Source organism: Cebus imitator, unplaced genomic scaffold, assembly GCF_001604975.1.
Source record: "Cebus imitator isolate Cc_AM_T3 unplaced genomic scaffold, Cebus_imitator-1.0 Scaffold524, whole genome shotgun sequence".
NCBI classification, from domain to species: Eukaryota; Metazoa; Chordata; class Mammalia; order Primates; family Cebidae; genus Cebus; species Cebus imitator.
Genome location: NW_016107839.1, coordinates 772,366 through 783,741, shown reverse-complemented (window position 1 = coordinate 783,741; position 11,376 = coordinate 772,366). Strand labels below are relative to the sequence as shown.

Below are 11,376 nucleotides of genomic sequence, written 5' to 3'. Positions count from 1 at the left end.
TCTTGTTACCCAGGCTGGAGTGCAATGGCGCGGTCTCGGCTCACTGCAACCTCCTTCTCCTGGGTTCAGGCAATTCTCCTGCCTCAGCCTCCTGAGTAGCTGGGATTACAGGCACGCATCACCATGCCCAGCTAATGTTTTGTATTTTTAGTAGAGACGGGGTTTCACCATGTTGACCAGGATGATCTCCATCTCTTGACCTTGTGATCCACCCGCCTCGGCCTCCCAAAGTGCTGGGATTACAGGCGTGAGCCACCGCGCCCGGATGTCCTGGACATTTCATAGGAACAGGGTCACACACTGCGTGGCCTCCTGTGTCTGGCGCCTCTCACTGAGACATCCTCAAGGTGCATACACACTGTGGCCTGTCTGAGCTTCACCCCTTTTCTTGGCTGAATACTGTGCCCCTGAGTGGACATATTACGAACCTAATTCTAAACAGAGAATTAGAATATTCCAGAGTTGGGCCGGGCGTGGTGGCTCACACCTGTCATCCCAGTACTTTGGGAGGCCGAGGTGGGTGCATCACGAGGTCAGGAGTTTGAGACCAACCTGACCAACGTGGTGAAACCCCGTTTCTACTAAAAATACAAAAATCAGCCGGGCGTGGTGGTGCGCGCCTGTAGTCCCAGCTACTCGGGAGGCTGAGGCAGGAGAATCCATAAACCCGGATGCGGCGGTTGCAGTAAGCCAAAATGGCGCCACCGCACTCCAGGCTGGGCACTAGCCCAGAATATTCCAGAGTTTTCATAACCATCCCCCACTGCTGGTACTCAGGCTGTGAGAAGCAGTGCTGGGAGTGGAGGCTGTGTGGTCCCCTGGGGTTTCCGGTTACCTGCCCCAGGGGGACCCCAGCACCCACTGACAGAGCCGGGACGGGGTGAGGCCTAGCGTGGGGCCTGGCCGCCCTGTAGACAGGTGCCGATTGTTGGCAGCGTGGCCGTTTGAAGGGGCTTTTTGTCGACACGTGCGATCCGACAGTTCCCAGCCCGGGAACCGATGGTCAGGAGCCCCTTGGGTGGGGAGCACGTTTTCCCGAGTTGTTGGCCACGCGTGTGCTCGGCCCCGCCGGCCCACAGAGGCTCCAGGAGCCTGTGCGTGTTTGCTCCTTGCTTCTCCGTGACAAGTTCCAGCCTCGTCGGTAGCCGGGCCTGGCCTGCAGGGGAAGGCAGGTGGGGACGGGGCAAGGCCTCGAGGAGGGAGGGTGGGCAGGGCGGGTCCTCGGCCCGCGCTCCCCTCACGGCGCCCCCCCCACAGCTGTGCCAACGGCGGCGGCTACTACCACTACTCCTACTCGGTCGTGAGGGGCTGCGACCGCATCGTGCCCGTGGACATCTACGTCCCAGGTAGGCTGGGGCTGCGCCGCCCACGAGGGAGCGGGGGATGGGGCCGGCGCCATGCAGAACCCAGCTGCCCCTGTGAGGGAGTCCCACACCCCAGCAGACAGCGGGCTCCCCCATCTGACGGCTGAGCCGACCCGGGGCTCTCCCTCTTAGCGGAGCACGTCCCGGGTGAGAAGTCTGCAGCGTGTTCAGGCATCAGAGGGAGCAGAGGGAGCCGTGGAAGCCATCGGAATTCCTGACACTCGCCTGGTTTAAAGCACAGTTTCTGAGACGGAGTTTTGCTCTGTTGCCCAGGCTGGAGTGCAGTGGCGCCATCTCGGCTCACTGCAACCCCCACCTCCCAGGTTCAAGCTATTCTCCCGCCTTAGACTCCCAAGTAACTGGGATTACAGGCCTGCGCCACCACACCCAGCTAACTTTGAATTTTTGTGGGTTTTTTTTTTTTTTTTTTTTTTGTCAGGCTGCTCTCAAACTCCTGATCCGCCCGTCTCGACCTCCCAAAGTGCTGGGGTTACAGGCGTGAGCTACCTCGCGCAGCCTAAAGCACAGTTTCACTTGGTCCTGCCTGACAGAGACCAGGGACCTGCAGTTAGAAATATCGAAAGAGAAGGTTCCTAGAGGCCGAGGACAGCATCCCGCAGCCTCACCCTCAGAGAAGGGCACACGAGACTCCCCGGGACCCAAGGTTGCCAGGGTGGCCAGATTCGGCAAATGAAAATGCGGGAGGCGCCGGGTGCCGTGGCTCACGCCTGTAATCCCAGCACTTTGCGAGGCTGAGGCAGGCGGATCACAGGGTCAGGAGATCGAGACCATCCCATCCTGGCCAACGTGGTGAAACCCCATCTCTGAAAAAAAAAAAGAAAATGCGGGAGGCTCAGTTTGACTGAGGTTAGGGGAGTTTGACCATCAGGAAAACAATGAATAAATAGTAACTGTTTAGTTCGAATATGTCCCCACAATATTTGGGATGTAGTTATTCCAACAGGAAGCATTGGCTGCATGCCTGAAATTCACATCGAACGGGCGTTCTTTATATCTGGTGACCCCGTGGGACTCCTGTGCCTCCTGTGGTCCCATGAGGGTCCCCCCTGGGGCGTTCGCCCTGACAGTGGTCCGAGGTGGCAGGTCGGGAGGTGTCGCTCACGTGGGACAGGCGACAGAGGTCCCGTTCTTGGTCCCGTGGTGTTAGCGCAGGTGCAGAGAGTCCAGCCGTGAGTCCCACGTCTGGAGGGATGGGTAAGCTGGCGGCACCTCCTGGTACGTTTCAAAAGTGGAGGAACAGGCTCTGACATTGGATTCAGCTTCCCTGGAAAGGGCGTTGATTTGCTCAGCGTTCTGCACGGTTCCATGACTGCCTTGGCCGGGAAGTGACGCTGGGGGAGCCCCCAGGCCAGGGATGCAGAGCCTGACACAGACACGCCCGGCCCTGCCTGTTGTGTGGGGGTGCGCACTGTGGATTGAGGCTGTGCGGAGCACCACTGTTCCTCCCCGGCTCCTTTCCCAGCCCCTGGCCCTTGGGGACCTCTCACCCATCCCAGCCGCTCTGCTGCCTCCAGCCTCCTTGCCCCGACTCCTTTCCAAGGGTCTTCAGGAGCAGCCCTAGTGTGTTCTCCCTGAGGTCCTGAGCCAGGTCACCTGGGGGCAGTGGACAGGGCAGCCTGGGCCTCCCTGTGACCCTTGTCAGCACAGAGAGGTCCGTCCTGGGGTCTGGAGCTCAGGGGCCCAGCCCATGCCCCTGGTGTCTTCCCCTGCAGTGCAGACCAAAGGGGTGGGGTGTGAGCGCGGACCGTGTCCCTCCCTCCCTGGCAGCGGCCTGGACTTGCCAGAGCCCTGCCAGGTGGGGCCCAGCCGCCCTTTCCCAGGCCCTGCGGCGACTGCCACATCTCCTCCCTCTGCCCAGCCTCCCTGCCTCCACCTCCGTCCAGGGCAGTCCTGGGCCCTGGTCTCCCTGCCAAGTGCGTTGGTGTGTGCTGGTCCCCACGGAGCCCCGAGGGCCGGGGCTGGGTTGGTGAGGTCAGCCTCTTGTCCAGGAGCCTCCTGTGACAGCCCAGGACGAGCCATGGGTGGAGGGCAGTGGGGCTTTGCCCCGGGGGGACCCCACTCTTCCTGCAGGGATGTCCCCCGAGCCGGCTGCCAGCCCCGGCCTCGGCGCCCACCCAGGGCTGCCAGTCTCCACCTTCAGAGGCCGGCACGGGAGGCCCCTCACAAGCTGAGCCAGCTGCGCGCGGTGCCCACGGTCACACAGGCCCCGGTTGTGGGAAGGGAGACTGATGCGAGGTCCCCGCAGGCTGCCCGCCCACGGCCGAGGCCTTGCTCTACGGCATCCTGCAGTTGCAGAAGAAGATCAAGCGGGAGCGGAGGCTGCAGATCTGGTACCGCAGGTAGTGCCACCGCCAGAGCCTTGCCCGGAGCCGTCCTGTCCCCCTTCTGTCCTGTGAGTTTGTCAATAAACCCGCCCTTGGGCCTCTGCCTCCCAGTGTGGTGTATGGGCGAAAGCTGCCCGAGAGGCGGGGCTTCGGGTTGGGGGCAGGGACAGGCGCTGTGCCTGCCAGCAGGGTGCTTTCCCGCTGCTCTGAAGACCCTGGGGTGAACGTCCTGGCCCAAAGTCACCGGCACAGAGGGCCCTGACCCTGTCCCCCGCTGTGCCCCAAGACAGGCTGAGCAAAGCCTGTCTGATCCTGCCCTGGGGCTCAGAGGGTGGCCCGTGGCCTGAGTGGGCTTGGGCAGGTCACCGCTGCCCTCTGGGCCGTTTCCAGGCAGTGGGGATGGGCCGGTTAGGCGAGGAACGGGGCCGAGGGGAGGGGGAGATGGCACCTGGTCCCCTTCGAAACCAGAGGGCCGCAGGGCGGGGCTGAGTGCCTCCCAGGCTGTCTGACCTGGGGCCTCCAGGGCCCAGGTGAGCCCCTTTGGGGACCCTCTACACCCAGGACTTTAGGGGAACCCTGGCTCTGCCCCGCCAGCCTCTTTATCCTTTGGAGTCTGTGTCCTCATCAGGGATGTGCATTCATTCAGCAGACGTCCCATCTTCCCGCGTTCAGGGCCAGACGCCGCCACTGCTGGAGCCCCCGCTCTACAGGCCCACCCCTACCTGCCTACTGCGCTGGGGCATTTCTGGGGATGCGGTTATGACAGGCCAGGCTGGGATGGGGACTGGGAGGCTGGGGAGTATGGGGAGCAGGTGCCCCGCTGGCCAGGAAAGTAGCCTGGAGTCAGAACGTGCTGGGGGGGAACGTCCTGGGGTGGGGACGGGGCTGTAGCCCTCGGAAGGGCAGCCTGGGCCATAGTGCAGAGCCCAGGAGCCGGCCTTCTCTCCGGACGAGTGGGGGTGGGTGCGGGGGATGGGCAGGACGGCCCCAGGAAGATGGGCAGCCTGCACGCACGTGGATGCAAGGGGTGTGGGATGACCAGCTGGGCATGAGGACATGGACGGCAGGAGCGGGGTGTTCCTGGGGCCGGGCAGGTGGGGCTGCCCCTGCACAGGGCCCAGTGGGGGCAATGCCTCCAGGGAGGAAACGACGTCCAGAAATGGGGGGCTCTCAGCAGCGACGCCCCTCCTGCGGTGGGGGAGGGGAGCTCAGGTCATGCCGGGGCCAGTAGAGAAGCGGGCTCTGGCGGGGGTGGGCAAGGGTCCTTGTCTTGCCCACACCTCTGCCCTGGTGCTCCCCACCGTCTGAGACCCTGGCCTAGTTACACCCCTCTCTGACCCAGCTGCAAAGTCTCAAGTGGCTCTGGTCTGCCGAAGGCGCATCAGGCGTCGGCTGGAGATGTCTGCCACGGGCAAGACAGTGGGGGGCCTGGGGCTGCTCAGAAACCTGCAGGGGAGTCACCCGCTTTCTCCTGTGTCTGTGCGATGGCGGGAGGTGAGGACCAGCTGGAAGTAAGAGTCGCTCACTCACTGCGGACCGCCAGCCATCACCAGCGTTTACTTCACCTCAGGGACCCTGCAGGGGGCGGCAGGACCCCTCCCAGACGGGCGGGAAAGCTGCGGGTAACACATGGCTGGGATCAGGCGGGGCTGGCAGGAAAGCCTGGGCTCCCAGCCAGGAAGGCACGGAGGAGGGCCTGGGTGTGGCCAGGCCGGGGTGAGGGCTCAGCCCTTGGTGACCAGGGGCGTGATCATCTGCGGGAAGGCGTAGTAGCGGCAGTCGGCTGGCGGGACCAGCGCCATCACCTCGGTGCGGATGTTCTTTCTCTGGAAGCCGGCCTCCAGCAGCGCGGGCACCTGTGTCTCCTGGGCAGGGTGGCGCAGGTCACCTCTGAGGGCTGTGGGGTCACGTGCACCTCGGTGCCCACCCCACACTGAAGAGCGTTTACCGATGCCAAGGCCCGGGTGGGCGGCTGCAGCCGCCGTGGGCACATGGAGGGCGGCCCTGGACCCCAGCCCCACACCAGCATCATGGGGCTCCAGCCCCTACTCCATGGTTCTCCAGACCTTGCCAGTGCGGCTGGTAGAGCCAAACAATTGCAACAGAAAAAGAACACAAGCTGCCCTGAGGGCCACAGGCACACGGCAGGCTCTCAGAACAGCGGCCCAGGACCACCACACAGAGCCCTCCTCAGACAGGTGCCACCACCGGGCAGAGGGCATAGCCAGAGACAAGTACTGCCGAACCGGCGGAGGCGGCCGGAGGGAGGGGAACCGCGGGGCTCAGGTCGAACCACAGGGCACTGGGGAGCCACGGGAGGCTGCTGAGCTGGTGAGGGACTTTGGTTTCTATTCTGTTGTTTTGAGACGGAGTCCCGCTCTATCACCGGGCTGCAGTGCCATGGTGTGATCTCGGCTCACAGCAACCTCCACTTCCTGGGTTTAAGCAATTCTCTTGCCTCAGCCTTCCACGCAGCTGGGAGCACAGGCTCACACCACCAAGCCCAGCTAATTTTTATATATTTAGTAGAGATGGGGTTTCACCATGTTGGCCAGGATGGTCTTGATCTCTTGACCTTGTGATCCGCCCGCCTCGGCCTCCCAAAGTGCTGGGATTACAGGCATGAGCCACCGCGCCCGGCCTGTTGTGTTTTTGAGATGGAGTCTGGCTCTGTTGCCCAAGCTGGAGTGGAATGGTGTGATCCTGGCTGACAGGAGCCTCTGCCTTGAATCAGGTTCAAGTGATTCTCGTGACTCAGCCTCCAGCGTAGCTGGAATTACAGATGTGCGCCACCACGCCCAGCTAACTCTTACATTTTTACTAGAGACGGGATTTTGTCATGTTGACCAGGCTAGGTTCAAACTCCTGACCTCAAGTGATCCACCTGCCTCGACCTCCCGAAGTGCTGAGATCACAGGTGTGAGCCACCAAGCCCGACCTCCCGAAGTGCTGGGATCACAGGTGTGAGCCGCCATGCCCAGCCTGATTTCCCTTTTTTTTCTTTTCTTTGGGTCTGGCTCTGTTGCCCAGGCTGGAGTGCAGTGGTTCGATCTCAGCTCACTGTAACCTCTGCCTCCTGGGCTCAATCAGTCCTACCACAGCCTCCCGAGTAGCTGGGAGGACAGGCACACGCCACCATGCCCGGCTAGTTTTTTGTTTGTTTTGAGACAGAGTCTCTCTCTGTCGCCCATGCTGGAGTTCAGTGGCACAATCTTGGCACAGTGCAACCTCTGCCTCCAGAGTACAAGCAATTCTGCTGCCTCAGCCTCCTGAGTAGCGGGGACCACAGGTGCGCACCACCACGCCCGGCTAATTTTTGTATTTTTAGTAGAGATGGGGTTTCACCATATTGGCCAGGCTGGTCTCGAACTCCTGACCTTGTGATCCACTGCCTGGGCCTCCCAAAGTGCTGGGATTACAGGTGTGAGCCACTATGCCCGGCTTTTTTGTATGTTTTTAGTAAAAGCCAGGTCTTGCTATGTTGCCCAGGCTGGTCTCAAACTCCTAGGCTCAAGTGATATGCCCACCTCGGCCTCCCGCAGTGCTGGGATTACAGGCACGAGCCACGGCTCCTGGCAGCCACCACACCAAGCAAAGGACTCTGATTTCCAAATGAACCAGCACAGTCCAGCCCATCTAGGGGGTCGGGAAGGGACCCTCCCCGGACAGCAAGGTGATGCCAGCAGCCCATTCCCACCCCCACCCAAGGTCAATGCCTGCAGACCCGTGGGGAACTCCAGGTGAGCCCACCTCAAACATGGTGGTGATGTCCGAATACTTGGACTTCATCAGCTCCCCCCAGGAGGTGAGGTTGCAGTAGGTGAGGACACCCCCCGGCTTCAGCAGGCGAAAGGCGTGGTTCTGTGGCAGGGGAGTGGCCAGTGGTCAGGATGGAGGTGGGGTGTGGGCAGAGGGGCTCCTGCATCCCCGCAAGTCAGAGAGCGGTACCTTGATGAAGTTGAACTGGTGTGTGTGCCAGGTGTCCTCTGAGAGTGGGTATGTGTCATACAGGATCCCTGCACAGAGGACAGAAACCCACGAGGTCAGGGCCGGGCTCAGTGCCTCCCCAGCTCACCCCAGCGGGTGGAGGTTAAGTGAGACCAGGCAGAGGCGGGGCTCCCACTTGGGCTTGAGAGTCGCCTCCAGCGCTCCTCTGTGAGTGTGCCCATCCTCTGTGCCCTGCCAGCCCTCACAGCCAGGCCTGCACCCACCGGGGCACTGTCCCCCCAGTGCACACCAGAGGGCCCCCACAAGCAAAGGGGGGGCTCGACTGGAGCTGGGAGGACCACTCTGTGATACGTCCCTGTCCCCCCTCACCATCAAAGTGTCCGTCAGGCAGGGTGGGAGCCACATCCTCCCACAGGCCTTTCAAGGGGACGACCTTGAAGAAGGGAAAATAAAAAGGGTCAGAGAGATCCCCAAGATGTCCCCACCTGCAGAAAGGGAGCACCCAGAAGGACTCCCAAGGGAGAGGACCACCTCCTCCACCTCTGGAGGCCCAGGCCCCCAACCCTCCAAGAGGCAGTGCCCTCACCCCACGGAGTGGGGCTCCTGGAGGGCCTGCGGGCAGAGGGGTACCTTGTGAGTCTGCCGCGAGGCCCAGTCCTGGAGCCGCTGGAAGACACCGTCATTGCACTCGATGATCCAGTGCTCATCAATGGGTGCCTCCTGCACCTTTGCTGCTGCGATGGCCATGCCAAAGCCCACCTCCAGGACCCGGCCCCCTGCGCACACACAGGACGCCCAGCATTACTAGGTGGGCCTGGCTTGGGAGGCTGCCTGGAGGAGGGGGTGCAGGGCTGGGGAGGCTGCCTGGAGGGGGGGTGCAGGCCTGGGGAGGCTGCCTGGAGGAGGGTGTGAAGGGTCAGGCAGGGCTGTGCTGGGGGTCTGCCTAGAGGATGGAGTGCAGGGCTAGGCTAGGGGTCTGCTTGGAGGAGGGGATGCAGGGCAGGCTGGACTGTGAGTGACATTTGCCACAGGACGGGAGCGCGCACCCTGGGCCAGCGTGGGCAGAGGCGGGCAGGATACGGGAGTCCTGAGCGGGAACAGCGTGGGCCCTGGCCAGCGGCCAGAGAGAGGCTGCCCAGCCAGGAAGGCCAAATATGACTGCTTTTGGGCCCAGCCGTGGGGGGAGGCGAGAGCCTTGGACTTTTGAGCTCCAGCCCACACTGTTTGTGCTGGGTCCCTTATCTCTCGGCTTGGTTACTTTTCTCTCCCCCTCCCTCCATCCAGAAGTCGGGTTTGCAAGAGTGGCCAGGCAAGACGTGGACTTGAACCTATCTGGGAGGGGAAGGGCCGGTCCCCGGTGGGCCACACATGGGGCCCCCTCCATCCAGATTGGCACTGACACTGGGCGTGCCCATTTTCAGGGTGGGAACACTGAGGCCGGACTCCTGGAATGGGCCTGTGCAGGGCCAGGGAGTCCGCAGCAGCCCTCAGACTCTGACACCAGGCAGGCCAGGGCCACCCCGGGAACAGCTGTCTCCCTGAGCTCAGGTTTCTAGGTGCTATTCTTAGCCGGGCGAGGCGGGGCTGCCCTCCCGGGCAGGCAAACGGGAAGCCTCCCTGCGGCGCGACCCCTCCGTCTGGACCTCAGACAGGGAGTCAGGGACCCAGTTCCACCCCGGTGTCGCGGCTGGGGTCCCCATCTGGAGAGCGGGGTCCTCACTCCCCCTGGAGAGGAAGTTCCTGGTACTCAGGCGGCGCCTACTGTGTGCGGGCCTCACGCCTGCAGCACTCCCGGTGAACGGCTCCGTGTGCCCCCACCTGCAGCCCCACTTCCCAGGCGAGGAGACAGAGGAGCCCCAGCGGGAGGGCGGGCTGCAGGGCCCCCGGCTCGGGGCAGCCCCGGCCTCAGTTTCCCCTGCGGCCCCGGGGGGCAGGGCGGGCCGGGCGGGGGCTACCTTTGGAGGCGGCGGCGGCGGCCAGCGAGTGCATGTAGGGGGTCTCCCAGCGCTCCATCACCGGCTTGCCCAGGATGCGCAGGTGCGTGTCCGCCGCGTCGTAGGCCGCGGGCGCCGCCCCCCACGCGGGGCTGCAGTTCTCGCCGGGCGCGAAGATGGGGGTCGCGCTGGGGGCGCTCATGCTGCAGGCTGGACCGCGACCCGACCTCGCTCGCCGCACGTCCGGGCCCGATCCCTGCAGGGCCTTGTGGGCCGGGGGCGGGGCCCGGGGGCGGGGCCAGCGGACCCGCGAGAGGACGCGCGCGGCTCCGGGAGCGGCCTCTAGCGGCGGCCACGCGAGGGGCGGCGGGAGTGGGGTCGGGGCCCCGCCGCTCCCTCCTCGGGGAGCCTCGGTGCCCTCTCCGCGGAGCCAGCACCGGGGCCCCGCGCCCGGGTACGCGAACCTACAGGCCGGAAGCTTACGTGCCTCAGTTTCCTCATCCGTCAGCAGTCAGCCCCTCCTCGCTGGGATGTCAGAATCGGAGGATCTTCTAGGCACTGTTGGAAGTGCTTTAAGTGTTTAATTTAATCTTCTGAAGATGCTGCAGTAAGTTCTCTTTTTTTTTTTTTTTTTTTTTTTTTTTTTTGCTTTTTTCTTTTTTTTTTTTCCCTAACAGACACGGGGTCTTGTTAGGTTGCCCAGGCTGGTCTCAAACTCCTGGGCTCAAGCGATCCTCCCGCTTCAGCTTCCCAAAGTGCTGAGATTACAGGCATGAGCCATCACGCCCGCCAGGTTCTAGAATGACTGCTGTTTTACAGGTGGGGAAACGGAGGCTCTGGGAGGCAAAGCCAGTGATCGTGTGGCCACGAGGTTGGGGACCCGGGATTAGAGCTCTGATGCCCCCGAGTTGACCCTGAGCTGCCTTCCCACCTTCATGAGCCCGCGTCGCAGCCCCATAAGCTGGGGGTCACCTGAGACCCCGGGACCCTGATGGAGGGCTCTGCGCAAAGACGCCTCCAGCAGAGGTTGCAGTGAGCACTCCAGCCTGGGAGACAGAGCAAGACCCCATCTCAAAAATAAAAAATAAAAAAAATAAAGATGCCTCCCGTTCCGGAGACGGGCACTCAATCCCAGCAGTGCCCTGCCCCGGAGCGGCCCTGCAGCTGGGGGGACTGTGGGGGTGGAATTAGGCCTCACCCTCCACAGGGTAGGCCCTTAGGGTCACCACACCCCTTGTCTGTTTCCTGGGTGCCCCCAAGCTGGCTGCGGTGGCTTCCTGGCTCTGATTTGAGGTCCCCTTCCCCTTCTGAACATGGGGCCACGGTCATGCCTGAGCACTGCCTGCCTGCCACGAGTTCTGCCCAGGTAACAGGTGGGGCAGTTATTACGCCCATTTAACACATGAGGAAACTGAGGCCCACAGAGGTTGTGGTCACAGGTTGCAGCAGAGCTGGGGTGTGAAGGCAGGCAGCCTCTGAAACGGCTCCCGCGAGCGGCCTTCCCTGGGCCACCTTGTCTGGTAGCCGCCTGCCCAGTCACTGCCTGTTCATTTCTTCCACGCACCGTTCTACCTCCTGCCCAGCCCCTGTGCCCGTTCAGCCCGGCCTGGGCACATGCTCTTCCCCCTGCCTGGACCACGTCTCCCCCAGCCGGCCGCCTTCCCTTTCTGCTCCAAGCTGGAGCCCACGTGTCCTCTAAGAGACCCAAATTCTCCCCCAGGATGGGCGTGGCTGGGTCAGAAGCTGTTTTTTCTTTGTTTCGTTTTTCTTTTTTTTTTTTTTTTT

At 62.7% G+C, this 11,376-nt stretch overlaps 2 protein-coding genes across 5 annotated transcripts in view; one reads left to right on the top strand and one right to left on the bottom strand.

Annotated features, from left to right (window-relative positions):
• Positions 1-4,401, top strand: part of NDUFS7 (NADH:ubiquinone oxidoreductase core subunit S7) — a 13,977-nt gene extending 9,576 nt beyond the window's left edge. For 2 of the 3 annotated variants that reach the window (XM_037733436.1, XM_017514434.2), the window contains 2 exons: positions 1,258-1,346; positions 3,631-3,816. In XM_037733436.1, the coding sequence (XP_037589364.1) occupies positions 1,258-1,346; positions 3,631-3,728 (187 nt within the window). In that variant the 3' untranslated portion in view covers positions 3,729-3,816. Of the gene's footprint in view, positions 1-1,257; positions 1,347-3,630; positions 3,817-4,387 lie in introns of those variants that run through there. The other variant, XM_037733437.1, reaches the window with a different exon arrangement.
• Positions 4,402-5,183: 782 nt separating this feature from the next.
• On the bottom strand, positions 5,184-9,872 carry GAMT (guanidinoacetate N-methyltransferase). 2 transcript variants are annotated; one of them, XM_017514440.2, is made up of 6 exons: positions 9,613-9,872; positions 8,288-8,433; positions 8,027-8,090; positions 7,658-7,725; positions 7,460-7,570; positions 5,184-5,637 (listed from the first exon to the last, which is right to left on the bottom strand). In XM_017514440.2, the coding sequence occupies exons 1-6, from the start codon at positions 9,791-9,793 to the stop codon at positions 5,434-5,436; spliced, it is 774 nt and encodes a 257-aa protein (XP_017369929.1). In that variant the 5' UTR covers positions 9,794-9,872; the 3' UTR covers positions 5,184-5,433. The 2 variants fall into 2 exon arrangements, with proteins under 2 accessions (XP_017369929.1, XP_017369930.1); XM_017514441.2 differs by having other exon boundaries at positions 5,184-5,574.
• Between the last annotated feature and the right edge of the window lie 1,504 nt (positions 9,873-11,376).

Bases quoted from the DNA above. Each gene is read 5' to 3' on its own strand.
- GAMT (XM_017514440.2), bottom strand. From the start codon at position 9,793: ATGAGCGCCCCCAGCGCGACCCCCATCTTCGCGCCCGGCGAGAACTGC. The intron at 8,434-9,612 runs GTAGCCCCCGCC...GTGTGTGCGCAG, and splicing joins CGCCGCCGCCGCCTCCAAAG to GGGGCCGGGTCCTGGAGGTG. The intron at 7,571-7,657 runs GTACCGCTCTCT...CCCCTGCCACAG, and splicing joins ACCAGTTCAACTTCATCAAG to AACCACGCCTTTCGCCTGCT.